This window comes from Colossoma macropomum, unplaced genomic scaffold (assembly GCF_904425465.1).
Source record: "Colossoma macropomum unplaced genomic scaffold, Colossoma_macropomum, whole genome shotgun sequence".
Taxonomy (NCBI): domain Eukaryota; kingdom Metazoa; phylum Chordata; class Actinopteri; order Characiformes; family Serrasalmidae; genus Colossoma; species Colossoma macropomum.
This window is the reverse complement of record NW_023494789.1, coordinates 50,562,479-50,575,236: the sequence shown is the minus strand read 5'-3', so window position 1 is coordinate 50,575,236 and position 12,758 is coordinate 50,562,479. Positions and strand designations below refer to the sequence as shown.

The 12,758-nt window shown below is 38.2% G+C and overlaps 1 protein-coding gene across 1 annotated transcript in view; it reads left to right on the top strand.

Moving 5' to 3' along the window:
• The window catches only part of angpt4 (angiopoietin 4), a 78,423-nt gene extending 74,801 nt beyond the window's left edge, over positions 1 to 3,622 (top strand). Inside the window, exon 9 of the mRNA XM_036571583.1 lies at positions 3,302 to 3,622. Within this exon, the coding sequence (XP_036427476.1) occupies positions 3,302 to 3,462 (161 nt within the window). The 3' untranslated portion in view covers positions 3,463 to 3,622. The remainder of the gene's footprint in view (positions 1 to 3,301) is intronic.
• The last annotated feature ends 9,136 nt before the right edge of the window (positions 3,623 to 12,758 follow it).

The window sequence follows — 12,758 nt, the reverse complement described above, 5'->3', positions numbered from 1 at the left end:
AAGTAAGCCTGCGTTTTCTTTTATATCATATTTTTTAGTCTGTATTAGGACAGGTACAAACAATGCAAATGTTCCCTCAAAGCTCCAACAGTGGTTTTAAGGTCTGATTGTGAACCTTAAATAAGTTTCTCCAGGTGAAAAGTTCGTATTTGTACCTTTTCATAACCGAATGTTTTAAACAGAACAGTAAAATAAAAGCCTGGAGACGAGACGGGGTGTGTGGAGTCAGTACAGCTTAGAACATATCATTTCAGTGGATTATGGTTCAGTTATGTTCCCTGACTAAAGGTACTGAGATGGACCCTTGAGGGAACCACCCCAGTGACAAGAGGGGAACTGCCCCAGAGACAGTTTAGCACCTTTTTTCCGAGAGTGTAGCCAGACGGTGCACAATGTTTTGAGATCGAATTTGCCCCTGCGTAAAACTTTGCCCTTTTTATATAAATAATCAGTATTATAATGAACACATTCTCTTGGGTTCTTTTTATGGTGTAATACTCTGCCCACTCTTTCTTAAACACATGACAGAATAAAAGTCCTTTGTTTTTCACTGAGCCACATGAGGAATTTCTCATCACGTTAATGCTCTTAAAGGTTTGACAAAATTATAAAGTCATCAACTATTTTATTTTAAACTGTATACGGTTAAATATTTAACCATAAAATGAATTTTATTTTGACGCACTGAATTTATTCACATAAGGGAGGTATTGTGGAATCATGTGATACGTCATGTGTTTATAACTACCTTCACCGGACAAAACCCTGACCTACTGATCCACATCAGCATGGATCATCGAGGACCACAGTGACCAACTGAGAAACATGTAGTGTTGTCAAAGAAATATTCCTGAAACTCCAGAAGCTGTATTCCCGGGATGCACAAGTTCACATATGCAAAGAAAATCCTATTGAACAGGATGTGACACCCTCAGGATGAATGGTTAACAGCTCCTTAATTTCTGGAAAATATACAAATGTACTGTTTTTATCTCACAAGCACTGTAAAAACAACACATCACAGAAATGCTGAATGGTTTCTGTGCAGTAGCAGCCATTCACACATGAGGAGCAGGAGTTTATGCCTGTTCTCTTGAGTGATTATAGCACTAGAATAATGTACAAAATAAACTCCTGCAACATTTATCACTTACAAAAACTAAAACCATCGTGGCTCTAATCAAAATGTCTTTGTAGGTCTCTTTTATTTGATAAAGTGCATGTGTCTTAGAGCTATACAGAAGAGGGAACCCTCTGTGCCTTATAGGCCTGCAGATTTAGATTTTTGGGAAGCAAAAATTACATATCTGTAATTTTTGGTTCATTTATTATTTAATAGAGTCATCATGCTTGTCATGTTTTAAACTCTGTAGGTATTGTAGTAATACATGTATCATCGTTATTCATTTTAGTTGGAAACAAAGGGGTTAAAATCTTGAAACACTTCACAGAAAATTGTCCAGGATTGTTCTCTCTGTGGTATCTAGGTAGATACAGACCAAGCAAGCTCTCCCATTGGTTCCTACTTCAGGAGCTGCACTGACGGCTTCACAGATTAGATTCACTACCAACAGAATTAGGAAGTGACAGAGGAACCAACCAATCACACTTTGATTTACAACTGGACCGATTTAGAGAGAAAAAAGTCACTCAAGTCCTGCTGGATGTTCCAGATATGTCACTGGCTTTATATACAAACCGTAGTCAAAGCAGGTTCGGGTTATTTGTTAGGAATGTTAAACAGTGGTGGCAGCTCTATGACAGAACTCTATACTGAAAGAGTCACTGTAACACTGAAACACACAAACTCAACTATATGATAATAATGTCTGTTACAAGCTTCAAAACTCTCTATTCAATCTACAATGGGCAAATTCAGGTGCACAAGTTAGCCTAGTGCTAACATACTATTGGATATCCCATAGGGCCACTAGCAGAAATTAGCATTATTGTGAAAGTGATTTTTTGTTTCTCACTTTTTTGACCAAGCGTTGATATTTATGGCCCAGTGCTTTTCATAAAATGCTGGTGTTGAATCAGATCTTTTATTAGACTATTTCCAGAATACTGATTTGTAGTGATGGTGTTTTTTGCTAATTGTACTTTAGAATTCCTATATACAACTTATATTAATGTTCATAGTTGTTTTATGGCAATATGTGTGGAGTATATTGTATGTTCATGTTTATATGATGTTTTCTGATAAGATGGTGTATTACATGTATATTGCCCCTTGTGGAAGGGAGGTAGAATTGCTACAAAAGCATATAAGAAAGACAACAATGACCTGATGAAGCCAACGGACAAAACGCTATCAGGTCTTTTGTGAGCTTGCCAGTTAGTTTGTTTGTTAAATATGGAAAGTAGAGTGTGGGTTACTCGATTCTTGAAATTTCACTTGAAGCCAATACACTCAATGCACTAGAGATGTCTATTTTAACATTTGTGCAACCCAGCAGTGGGTTTCCTTTTATGGCCTGAACTGAAGGCCTAGCTCAGGGTCGCAACCCAAATGTTAAGAAGAGCCATTTTGTAGTTTCAGCAAAAATCAAACCACCTGGAGAGCCACAGTATTTAATGTCCATTTTGCCATCTTGGCTGTAAATATGTCTCAGTATTTGCTAACAAATTTAATATAAAGGAAATTGCAGACATACTTTGCTCTGCTTTAAGCTTTCAGCTTTAGCTCAGCTATAGCTGCTTTTCTCACATCTCCAGCAGGAAACTTTTCCTCAAAAGTAGAATAGTTTCTTGTAAAATATCTCTCACTGTTCAATATTTGCAAGGGTGAAGTTGCTTCTCATTCGCCAGCTTCTCGTTCGAATTCTCCACAGCAGGCACCATTTAAGGTGGAATGGGAAAATTTAAAAGAGAAGCTTATAAATGCATCTAAGTCCATTTGTCTCCAAATTATCAATGTTTGTCTTAAATCTTTGAATCTTTGAAAGAATTGTTGTCTGCATTGCTATGGTGACCAGCAGTGCGCAGATATTCAAGGTTAAAGGGTGAATTAGCAGTTCTACATTAACTCCAGAGTTTAAGACCATTTATTGTTAAACTGTGTTGAAAGATCGGCAGAGCTTTATTTTACTGTAAAGGAGGATTATTTTATTATTACCTACAAATCTAATTCAGCTGTGGAGCCACAACAGGACAGTAAAAGAGCCGCATGCTGCTCCGGAGCCACATGTTGCCGACCCCTGGCCAAGCTCTAATAATCACATTTCACAGCTGCTGTACAGTAATTTTGTTTTATCATGAATATTCAATGAAGTTCTTTCTCCAATTCTTTGCTCTACAGGTTGGTGGTTTGACGCATGCGGCCTCTCCAACCTGAACGGCATGTACTATACTTTGGGTCAAAACATCCGGAAGCTCAATGGCATCAAGTGGCACCACTTCCGCGGCCCCAGCTACTCCCTAAAATCCACAGCCATGATGATCCGGCCAGCTGATTTCTGATGCAGCGAACTTCCTGCAGTCGAAGCAAAATCTCAAGCCAGCATTGTATGGACAACCCTGCACCGGTCTGACTGGGATAAACATTTGAGGTCTTTTGACAACAAACAGTCTGTTAGTTTACTGGATGACTGATCGTCTCTAAAGCAGAAAGCTGCAGAAAGCGTAGTTATCAGGCTGATATTACAAACATATCTCTGTATTTTTTTCTCTCTCTCTCTCTGTCTCTCTGTCTCTGTCTCTCTGTCTCTCTCTCTCTCTCTCTCTGTCTCTCTCTCTCTCTCTCTGTCTCTCTCTCTCTCTCTCTCTGTCTCTGTCTCTGTCTCTGTCTCTGTCTCTCTCTCTCTCTCTCTCCTGGCTGATGATCTCACCCAAAATGTGCTGTCAGCTGATCTTTCCACTGCTGCCTTATAGTGCTGATGAGGTCAGGAACTGTCATTGTTATGACAACGTCAAAAAAAACTTCAGTGAAAGTCTGAACTCTTTTGAGCCATGGAGAAGATGCTCATGAAGCCACGTGTACCTAAGGACTATGGGGGAGAACAGAGCTTACTGTATTCATGTCACTACAGACAATCTAGAACCTGTTAGGGCTGCTTTATGTACAGACGCTCTGAGGAAGGTCTGGTGGATCTTTACATGTATGATGTTTCATCACATTTGCTGAAGATAGTGAAAGTACGTGGTGCTTTCTTTAACCAGTGCTCATATGAACTGGATGGATGAATGCTCCACATCTCTTTCTGATATAATCATGCTTAAAGAGTTGGTCTATTTCAGTGGTTGTGTATTTGTTTGTGAAAAAAAATGATGTCTTGGAAAGTGAAATCATCTTAGATCTAGTTGAAATAACTGATTTATCATTTTTGAGATTGTTGTAAAGATATTATATCATTATTTCTCATGTCTATGCATTTCAGACGAGCTTTTATTCGGTTAATTTCAAAATGTCAAAATGGCCATTAAGTACAGGTCATTCATATTTCATCATCAGAAAAAAAAAAACTAAAAAACATTTTTTTTTACACAAAGGTCAAAGAAATTCAAAGAATCTGCAGACACACCTCCAACGTTCGGTCTTAGAAGCTGGTTGATGATTTTCTGAAGTAATCAAACACATTCAGTGGTGTTGAGGTCTGGACTCTGGGGTGGTCAGTCCATCGTTCAGCTTCTTTGTTTGATGTGTCCGTCTCCTTTTCTCAGTGAGGTTCTTCTTGATCAGCTACACATCCTTTCAGACCCACAGCGCTGAGTCGTCTTCTCACAGTGGAAGGATGGACAGAAACACCTGTGGATGTTTTCAGATCTGAAGCAGCTTGATTTTCTCCTCTCTCTCAGAGATGAAAGCTTTAAGTGCTGTTTATCTGATGGGGGCAGTTTTGGTGTCGACCAGCTCTTCCAGGTGGTTGTTAGGAGCCACATTTTCTCTGCAGCTTTTAATCGTGTTTTTTGAAACTTCTGCCAATCAGTAAGACAAAATTCTAGACAAAATGGCTTAAAATAAGTTAGAAAGCATCTAGAAAAAAGTTGAACAATCTTAGAATAATATTTTTACAGCAATCTCTTGATGGAAAATGATGATGTATTTACTAGATCAAGATGTCAAGAAATCATTTTTTGCAGTGTGTCTGTGTTTGTGAATGTGAGAGAAATTGTCTAAGTTTTTGTTGTCGTTTGTTCATCATTCTGTGTAAATTTGATCTTTTAATGGTTCTTTTCCAGCCTTAATAGCACAGTACAAATACCAAAACCTGACATTTTGTGAAAATGCACTTTAAATGGTACTCACACTTCCTAATGCTGTCTTAACCGGTGATCCATGGTGTCTTAGTAACTAGAGATGGCACTGATTCGATACCTGGTATCAGCACTGGGCTGATAGCAACTGAAAATGTTAGGTTTTCATGTTGGCATGAAAAAAAAATAATAAATGTGATCCAGTTCTGTAACAAATCAGTCCTGAAATAGCACACAAAAGTTTGGAATCACTTGTCGTATGAAACATTTTTGTTCTTTTCTATACAGAAATATGTTAGTTAAATATGTTACATATAGTTTATATTACAAAATACTACAAATACTTTTATGTAGGATGTTTTGTTCACAAATTGAAGAACTATGTGAAAAAGAAGTGGATAAAATGATAAGCAATATACCGTAATTATCTATTCATGCTGATTTTTGTCATGTGCTTTGAGATTTGATTTTGAAATAGGAAATTTGATTCATAGATCTTCATTCTCGATGTTCAACAGATCCTTTACAGCTTCCAGGTGTCCTTCTGATTATCTGAAACCTGTGAAGTTGTTGAGGACGGGCATACATTAATACACTGCAAAAAATGGTAGTGTCAAGTAAAGTTATCTTAAATATAGTTAGTAAATGTAACATTTTTCTCCTGTTAAGATTGCTGTAGGCTTATTTTAAGATTATTTCACTTTTTCAAACATTTTTGGCAGATAATTTTGCTTTTTCTCCTGTTAAGATTGCTGTAAACTTAATTAAAGATTGTTTAACTTTATTTCCAAACATTTTTTTACTTGTTTTAAGTGATTTTTATTAAGTAAAATTCTGTCTTGGCAGATAAATTTGATTGTTTTAAGAAATGTGCTTGAAACCAGAAAAATTATCTGCCAGAGAGATCATAGTGAGATCATTTTACTTAATAAAATTGCCTAAAACAAGTAAATAACATCTAGAAATAACCTAGATAAACTTATAAGTTTACAGTGAACTCAGAATGAGAAATATTAGATCTATCAACTATATTTCAGATGATTTCACTCGACAAGACACCATTTTTTGCAGTGTATATTGATCCGCAACTTGTTTGTTTGTTTGTTTGTTTGTTTGTTTGTTTTTGCGATATTAAAAACAGTGACTCCAAACTTTTGAACGCTGTAGAATAGTATAGAACAGTACTATCCTGTGGAATAGTAAAGCGGTTCAGCATCATAGACTAATTTAAGATGCTAAAGCTAAAGAAAAAATGTTGAATCAGTTTCAGAAAAAAAGTGGTATCTTGCCATCTGTAGTAGTTACAGTTGTTACAGTTGAGTTTTGCCCAACTTTCTGTCAAATTTTAACAACAATGGAAGACGTAATTCATATTTTCTCACCGCTTATTTTCTAAAGGCTCATTTGGAGACACCAAAGCCTTTCAGATCTCAGCTCTCCAACCTCCCTCGTCCACAGTAAAACCTTCTGAACATGCCAAGGAAAGCAGAAGGCCACAGAACGCACTCTCTCCTCCATAAAAAAAAACTCATTATTCATGTCAAATATTGATTTTGCTTTTGTTTCTAAATGGCTGACCTTTGCGTATGGCCCCAGACCAAGAAGACCGGGTCTGTGTAACACAGTAAAACATATCTTTTATATATAAACCTGTCTTTTGTGTCGTCGCTTTGGTCTGTTGCACATGGCTGTACATTGTAAGTGTTTAATAGTGTATCTGTTTTCTCTCCAGTTGAGGCTCTTAAATGCCCATCAACATCACACTTTTAAGTGCGGTTGCCACTTGTGACTAACGGCCCTCATGATCTAACATCAAGTCTTTGTTATCACTAAAGGGAAATGCAGTAAATCACATCCCGCGTTTAGATCCCATCTCGGCGGAACTTGCGTCATACGGGATCCTGTAATAAACCCGAGTAAACTTGGACGCTACCAGAGCCACGTACCGCTTGATGTGTTCCAACATGTGTGTTGATTAGAGAGACAACCCTCATATGGAAGCACTTGTGACCCAGCGATTGCATCTGTCCAAAGTCATATTCGCCGCTGATTTGCAGCTTTTTGCATTACATGTTAGATAATATAACAAAAGAGCATTGACAAAGAATGCGTCATTTTATAAACATTAGCGTCATGATCAAACAGCTTGTCTCATTAAAAGGCAATCTGGCACTTGGGCAGCGTTATCGACACTGACTGAACTCCAGTTACTGGATTAGTGCGCTGATAGAATGATTTAAACTGTGTGTGGGTGTCTGTGTGGCTGTGAAGTTGTACTGGGTTCATTTCGAGCACGTTCTGCACTCAGTGATTCAGGTTTACGGTGACTGTGCTGTTAAAAGAGCTTAAAATGAGCGTTTAATGTTATTTGTCATGTTGTATTCAGCAGCTCAGCTCCGTATCTCTGGAGGCCCGAGCACATCAAAACATCATCATTCTTATGTTTGCAGTTTGAAGTCTAACCAGAATTAATGATGAGAGAACATTCTAGATTCTGCCAATAAACAAACACAGGCATGGCACTCCAACAAAGGCATTTCTGTTCGTGTTTGTTGGTGTTTTGTTTTGGTCCGTGCGCTTTGGCTCTGGTTTTGTATTGTCATGTTTTCATCCATCAGTGGCCCTTGTTTCTTAAAATTGTTCTTCGCACTTAAAGATGGTTTGCATCATCAGAGAGTTCTTCAGATTGATGGAGAATGTGCTGTAGATGGTTCTATACAAAACCTTTTTGAAAAGCGTTCTTCTATTGTCAAGCCTATAACAATAGAGGAACCCTTTTTGGTGCTATAGAACCCTTTTCAAAAAGGTTCTACATACAAACCATACAAAACACATTCTCCATCAATCTGAAGAACCATTTAATGATGCAAAGAGTTCTTTGAGTGGCCATGGTTCTACATAGAACCATTTTCTTTACTGAAGAACCCTTAAAAACCATAATTTTTAAGAATGTTGAGAGGTCCTAAGAAAAAGTCTACGTCAGATTCATGACGTGTTCTTAAAGCGCAGAACTGTTCTCACCTTTGTGCTCTTGAGTGTGTGTAGATTCTGTTCTTACCTAAGAACGAATCCCACATAAGAAAACACTGGTGAATCAGAATCTTCATAAAAACTGCGTAAGTAGGTTTGAAGAAGAAATTTCTTCTTAAGAACGGTTGGTGAACGAGACCCAGTGTTACTTTAGTACAAAGCCCAGAAATGCATTATACAGCTTAATGCTGCTTTTGAGTGGTCATGGTTTTGAATTAAAAACACTTATAAAACGAGTGGCTCTGGTCCTAAAATCTGATTGGCTAAGCCACGTTTTGAACCTGTTATAAATACTCAATATATACACAGCTATGACCGAATTCTGTATTACAGAAGTCACTAATAAAATCATTGTAGACTGTAATGCTGCCCGCATGGACCAGTGAGTATACTGATGAAGTAAGAACCCGGTTCTGTTGGAACTGAAGAGCTGACAGCTTATTTTCTTATTTATTTTGACTAGAATGAGGCTGATCAGCCAGCCAAAAGACTTAAAGGTAGCTAACAGGCTAAACAACTCCTCCATTCATATCACAGGCTTTGAATTAAAGTACTGACTTTATGATTCACTGTAAAACTGCAGTATAAAAAGTTGAGAATGTCTCTTGAATGTCTTACACACTTCAAATGTCCATGTTTTATTTCTGCCTTAAGTAGCAATAAACCCAGGCTTTCCCAAGAAGTGCACAATTAATCCAGTATGGAATTGTGCACATGTGGCTGAATCCCAAATGACTACATGTTTGATATTTTATGCACTGTTTGGGTGCAGAAGCCATTATTTTAATCCAATGAAATGAGTGTAGAAACAAGGAGGTGGTTTTAATGTTACGGCTGATCGGTGTATATCAGGCTTAAAGGCACAGTAACATAAACAGCCTGTTTAATTCTAAGGGATAAAGGAAGGTTGGAATATGTATAAATGTATAATCAATTATGATCATTTTGAGTACATAAAGCCACATAAGTGTTATAAGTGGAGCTCAAGGGAAAAAATTAAGTATGAGAAAAACGTAGGGGTCTCATCTCAGGTAAGTATAATGCTTAGCTGAATCACACTGGTCGTGGGACAAGATAACTTATTTATCAAAGATATAATTGAGTTGCCTGAGGAGGGCGGTGGCCACATTCGGGAAAAACAAAGAAGAACAGGCTAAAGCGGTTAAACAGCATAGTGGATAACACCGCCATGCTGCACACAAAACATCTCAATTTTGACTTATTGTACAGAAGAAATGACCCTTAGTAGATCTTAGGCAATACTCCTAATCCCATATTCCCCTACTTGTCACATCCACTGCTGAAGTTTCCCCTCCTGGCCTACAGAGGTCGCCATCTTCAGAACACCAGAATACTCTGTTATCTCACCTGTTTCTCATTAGCAGCCTTTGTGGATATAAGTGCCTTATCCATGTTCAGTTCTTTGTGAAGTCTTGTTTTGGCCGTCACATACAATTCTGAACATGCCTAGTCTTCCTTCTTCAGTTATGACTTTAGGCTTTGTTTTATGGTTTCTGAGTCTTGATTTGGGTTTTTGTTGCAAGTACGCTGAATCTCCTTAAGCAGCTTTTCCCTTGATGCCACCTTGGAGTACTGATCTCTGTTGAGCACTGCATGTTGTGTCAGCCAGTGCCAGATACACACCTTGTACTAGATGCACCACTGAATTTGAAACACTAAGAGGTCTGATGTTAGCATCTTATTTGAATTTCCGTTCCATAGACTTAAATAGTGCAGCAGTCACATATTAGCATCCATACAGGGTCTGAATGTAAGGGCTTCATCATTTAAGGTGGAACGGGAAATGAGAGTAAGAAGCTAACATCAGCTACATCTAATCTCTATCCACTGTACGACACTCAGTTACAGTCAGCAGACCAAGACTAGACCACTTGAGATGGGGGCCGCTGGTTTAAAGAACCCTGACTAGGTTTTATTAAAAAGAGAACCTAACTGGTCAAGGTTCAAGGCTTCTTTAGTAAAGGCACTGGTTCTATTTAGAACCATCTGCATGCTTAAATACTTCTGACTGGAGGTACTTCTGACTGGTGGGCTGGAGGTTAGGGAACCAGCCTTGTGACCAGAAGGTCGCTTGTTTGATCCCCTCAGCTGACAGTACGTGACTGAAGTGCCCTTGAGCAAGGCACCTATCCCCCAACAGCTCCCCAGGCGCCGTGGATAGGGCTGCCCACTGCTCCGGGCAAGTGTGCTCACTGCCCCCTAGTGTGTACGTGGTGTTTCACTGCACGGATGGGTTAAATGCGGAGGTCTAAATCCGATGTGTTCAGACACAGTTGGCTAAAAGGTTCTCGAAATGGCTCTTCAGATTGATAGAGAATGTGTTGCATGTGGTTCTTCTATTATTCCGATGTGAAGCTTGTAACAGTAGCAGAACCCTTTCTGGTGCTATATGTTTAAAAAAAGGATCCCAAATAACGAACCATATACAATGCATAGAAGTCCAGGTCCAGAACCAGCTGTTTCTGACTTTCTTCCCCCAGGCCATCAGGCTGCTGAACAGCCAGTAGTGCTGGTGTATCGGTCTATGGGCCTGACACTGCACCTCTGAGTCATCATGATGATCTCTATGGACAATCTACACCTCATAACCTATATTCACTGCAAAAAATAACATCTTGTCAAGTAAAATGATATTAAATCTAGTCAATATAGCTAATACTGTTTTTCTTTTGAGATGGTTGTGCACATATAAGATTATTTAGCTTTTTTCTAGACATTATTTACTTGTTTTTGTAATTTTGTCAAGTAAAATTATCTCTATAGTGGCAACAAGCAAAATTATCTGCCAAAATAGTGAGAATTTTATTTAATAAAATCACTTAAAATGAGTAAAAATGTTTGGAAATAAGTTAAATAATCTTAAAATAAACTTACAACAATCTCAACAGGAGTAATATTAGATGTATTGACTATATTTAAGATAATATATCTGACAAGACACCATTTTTGCAGTGTTACTGTTACAAAAACTGTACATTGGAAATGGTCCAATACTGGTGTATATTAATGTATATATTTATATACTTTATATTTATTTTTGTATTTAAGTACTACAAGGGGGCTACGCACCTAAGATTTTCACTCACCTTCACACCTGTGTAGATGTGATGTGACAATAAATGTGATTTGATTTGATATTTGAACCATTTCACCATGCAAAGAACCACTTAAGCATGCAAATGGTTCTATACAGAAATCATGGTTCTAAATAGAACTACAGAATCCTTGAAGAGCCATCATTTTAAAGTGTCTACCATAAGTGTGATGTTGAATAAAAGCTTTTGATGGCAGTTTTCAAACATGGCACTACTACTGCATTGAGTCTGTGTGTCAGAATATCTTGTAAAATGTGCTTTAAACCAGCAAAATTATCTGCCACTATAGTGAGAGCATTTTACTCAATACAATCACCTAAAATAGGTAAATAATTCTAGAAATAAGATGGATAATCTTATAATAAGTGCACAAACATCTCAAAATAAGAAATATTAGATATATTGACTAGATTTAAGATCATTTCACTTGACAAGATACTATTTTTTTTTTTTGCAGTGTGAAGAGCAGGGAAAGCATCATAGTGTGCAGTTCAGAGCTTCTCCAGCACCAGAGTGAAGAAACCTGGCCAGAATCACATCACTTATTCTCCATCTCCCTCTAGTGGACAGACCTGACAGTCCACCTGAAAGAGCCATGAAAACTAATCAAACAAATGAGACCGTAGGTGTAGGAATGATAAATGTCAGCAATTAAAATTTGTAGGGTTCTGCATTCATTTATGGATGAGCATCTGCAAGATGGACACAGTCAGCATGGAAGACGCATAAAAGTTTTACAGAAAAAAGCTTTTAGCTGTGCCGTTTGCCTTTGCAGGTCAGAGAGAAGAATGAGCTGAATTCCAGTGTCTTCAGGGAACTTTCTTTGCTCTCTTTCGGGGATCTCTCATTCTCTCTCTCTTTCTCTCTGACCCAAATTCTGTCTTTTTTTACTCTTCCCCTCAGCGCATGCTCTTGTTCCTCTGGAGAAACTAGAAGGGAAATCTAGGCTAGCACGTCTGAACTATTTCCAGCTACAAATCAGACAAGACTCTCACCCTAAACGCCTCCCTCTCTTTAGATCGGGTGCCCTACCTAAACAGGCTCTGCACGTCCGCACAAATTAGTCTCCATGTAAAGGAGTCACGTATGTATCCTGCAGCTGTGACTAAATCCTTTGAAAGATGCTTTCACTGTTTATATCAGTGCTTTTTTTAACGAGGCATAATGAGTACTACCAGTAGGGGGCAGTAGCTGATGCTCAGGTCGACACAGAGTAATTATGTAATGGCCTGCATGGACTAGAACAAAATCTTATCAGGGTCACCACATCATAGCAACATTGCACCAAACATATCCAAACGGATTTGCGTATATTTGACTGAACTCAATTTGGTTGTCCATCTGCGCCCCCACTGGAGCACTGCAGGGTGTTGAATGCACATTAATTGGCCAAAATCATGGAAAAACTAATTTTCC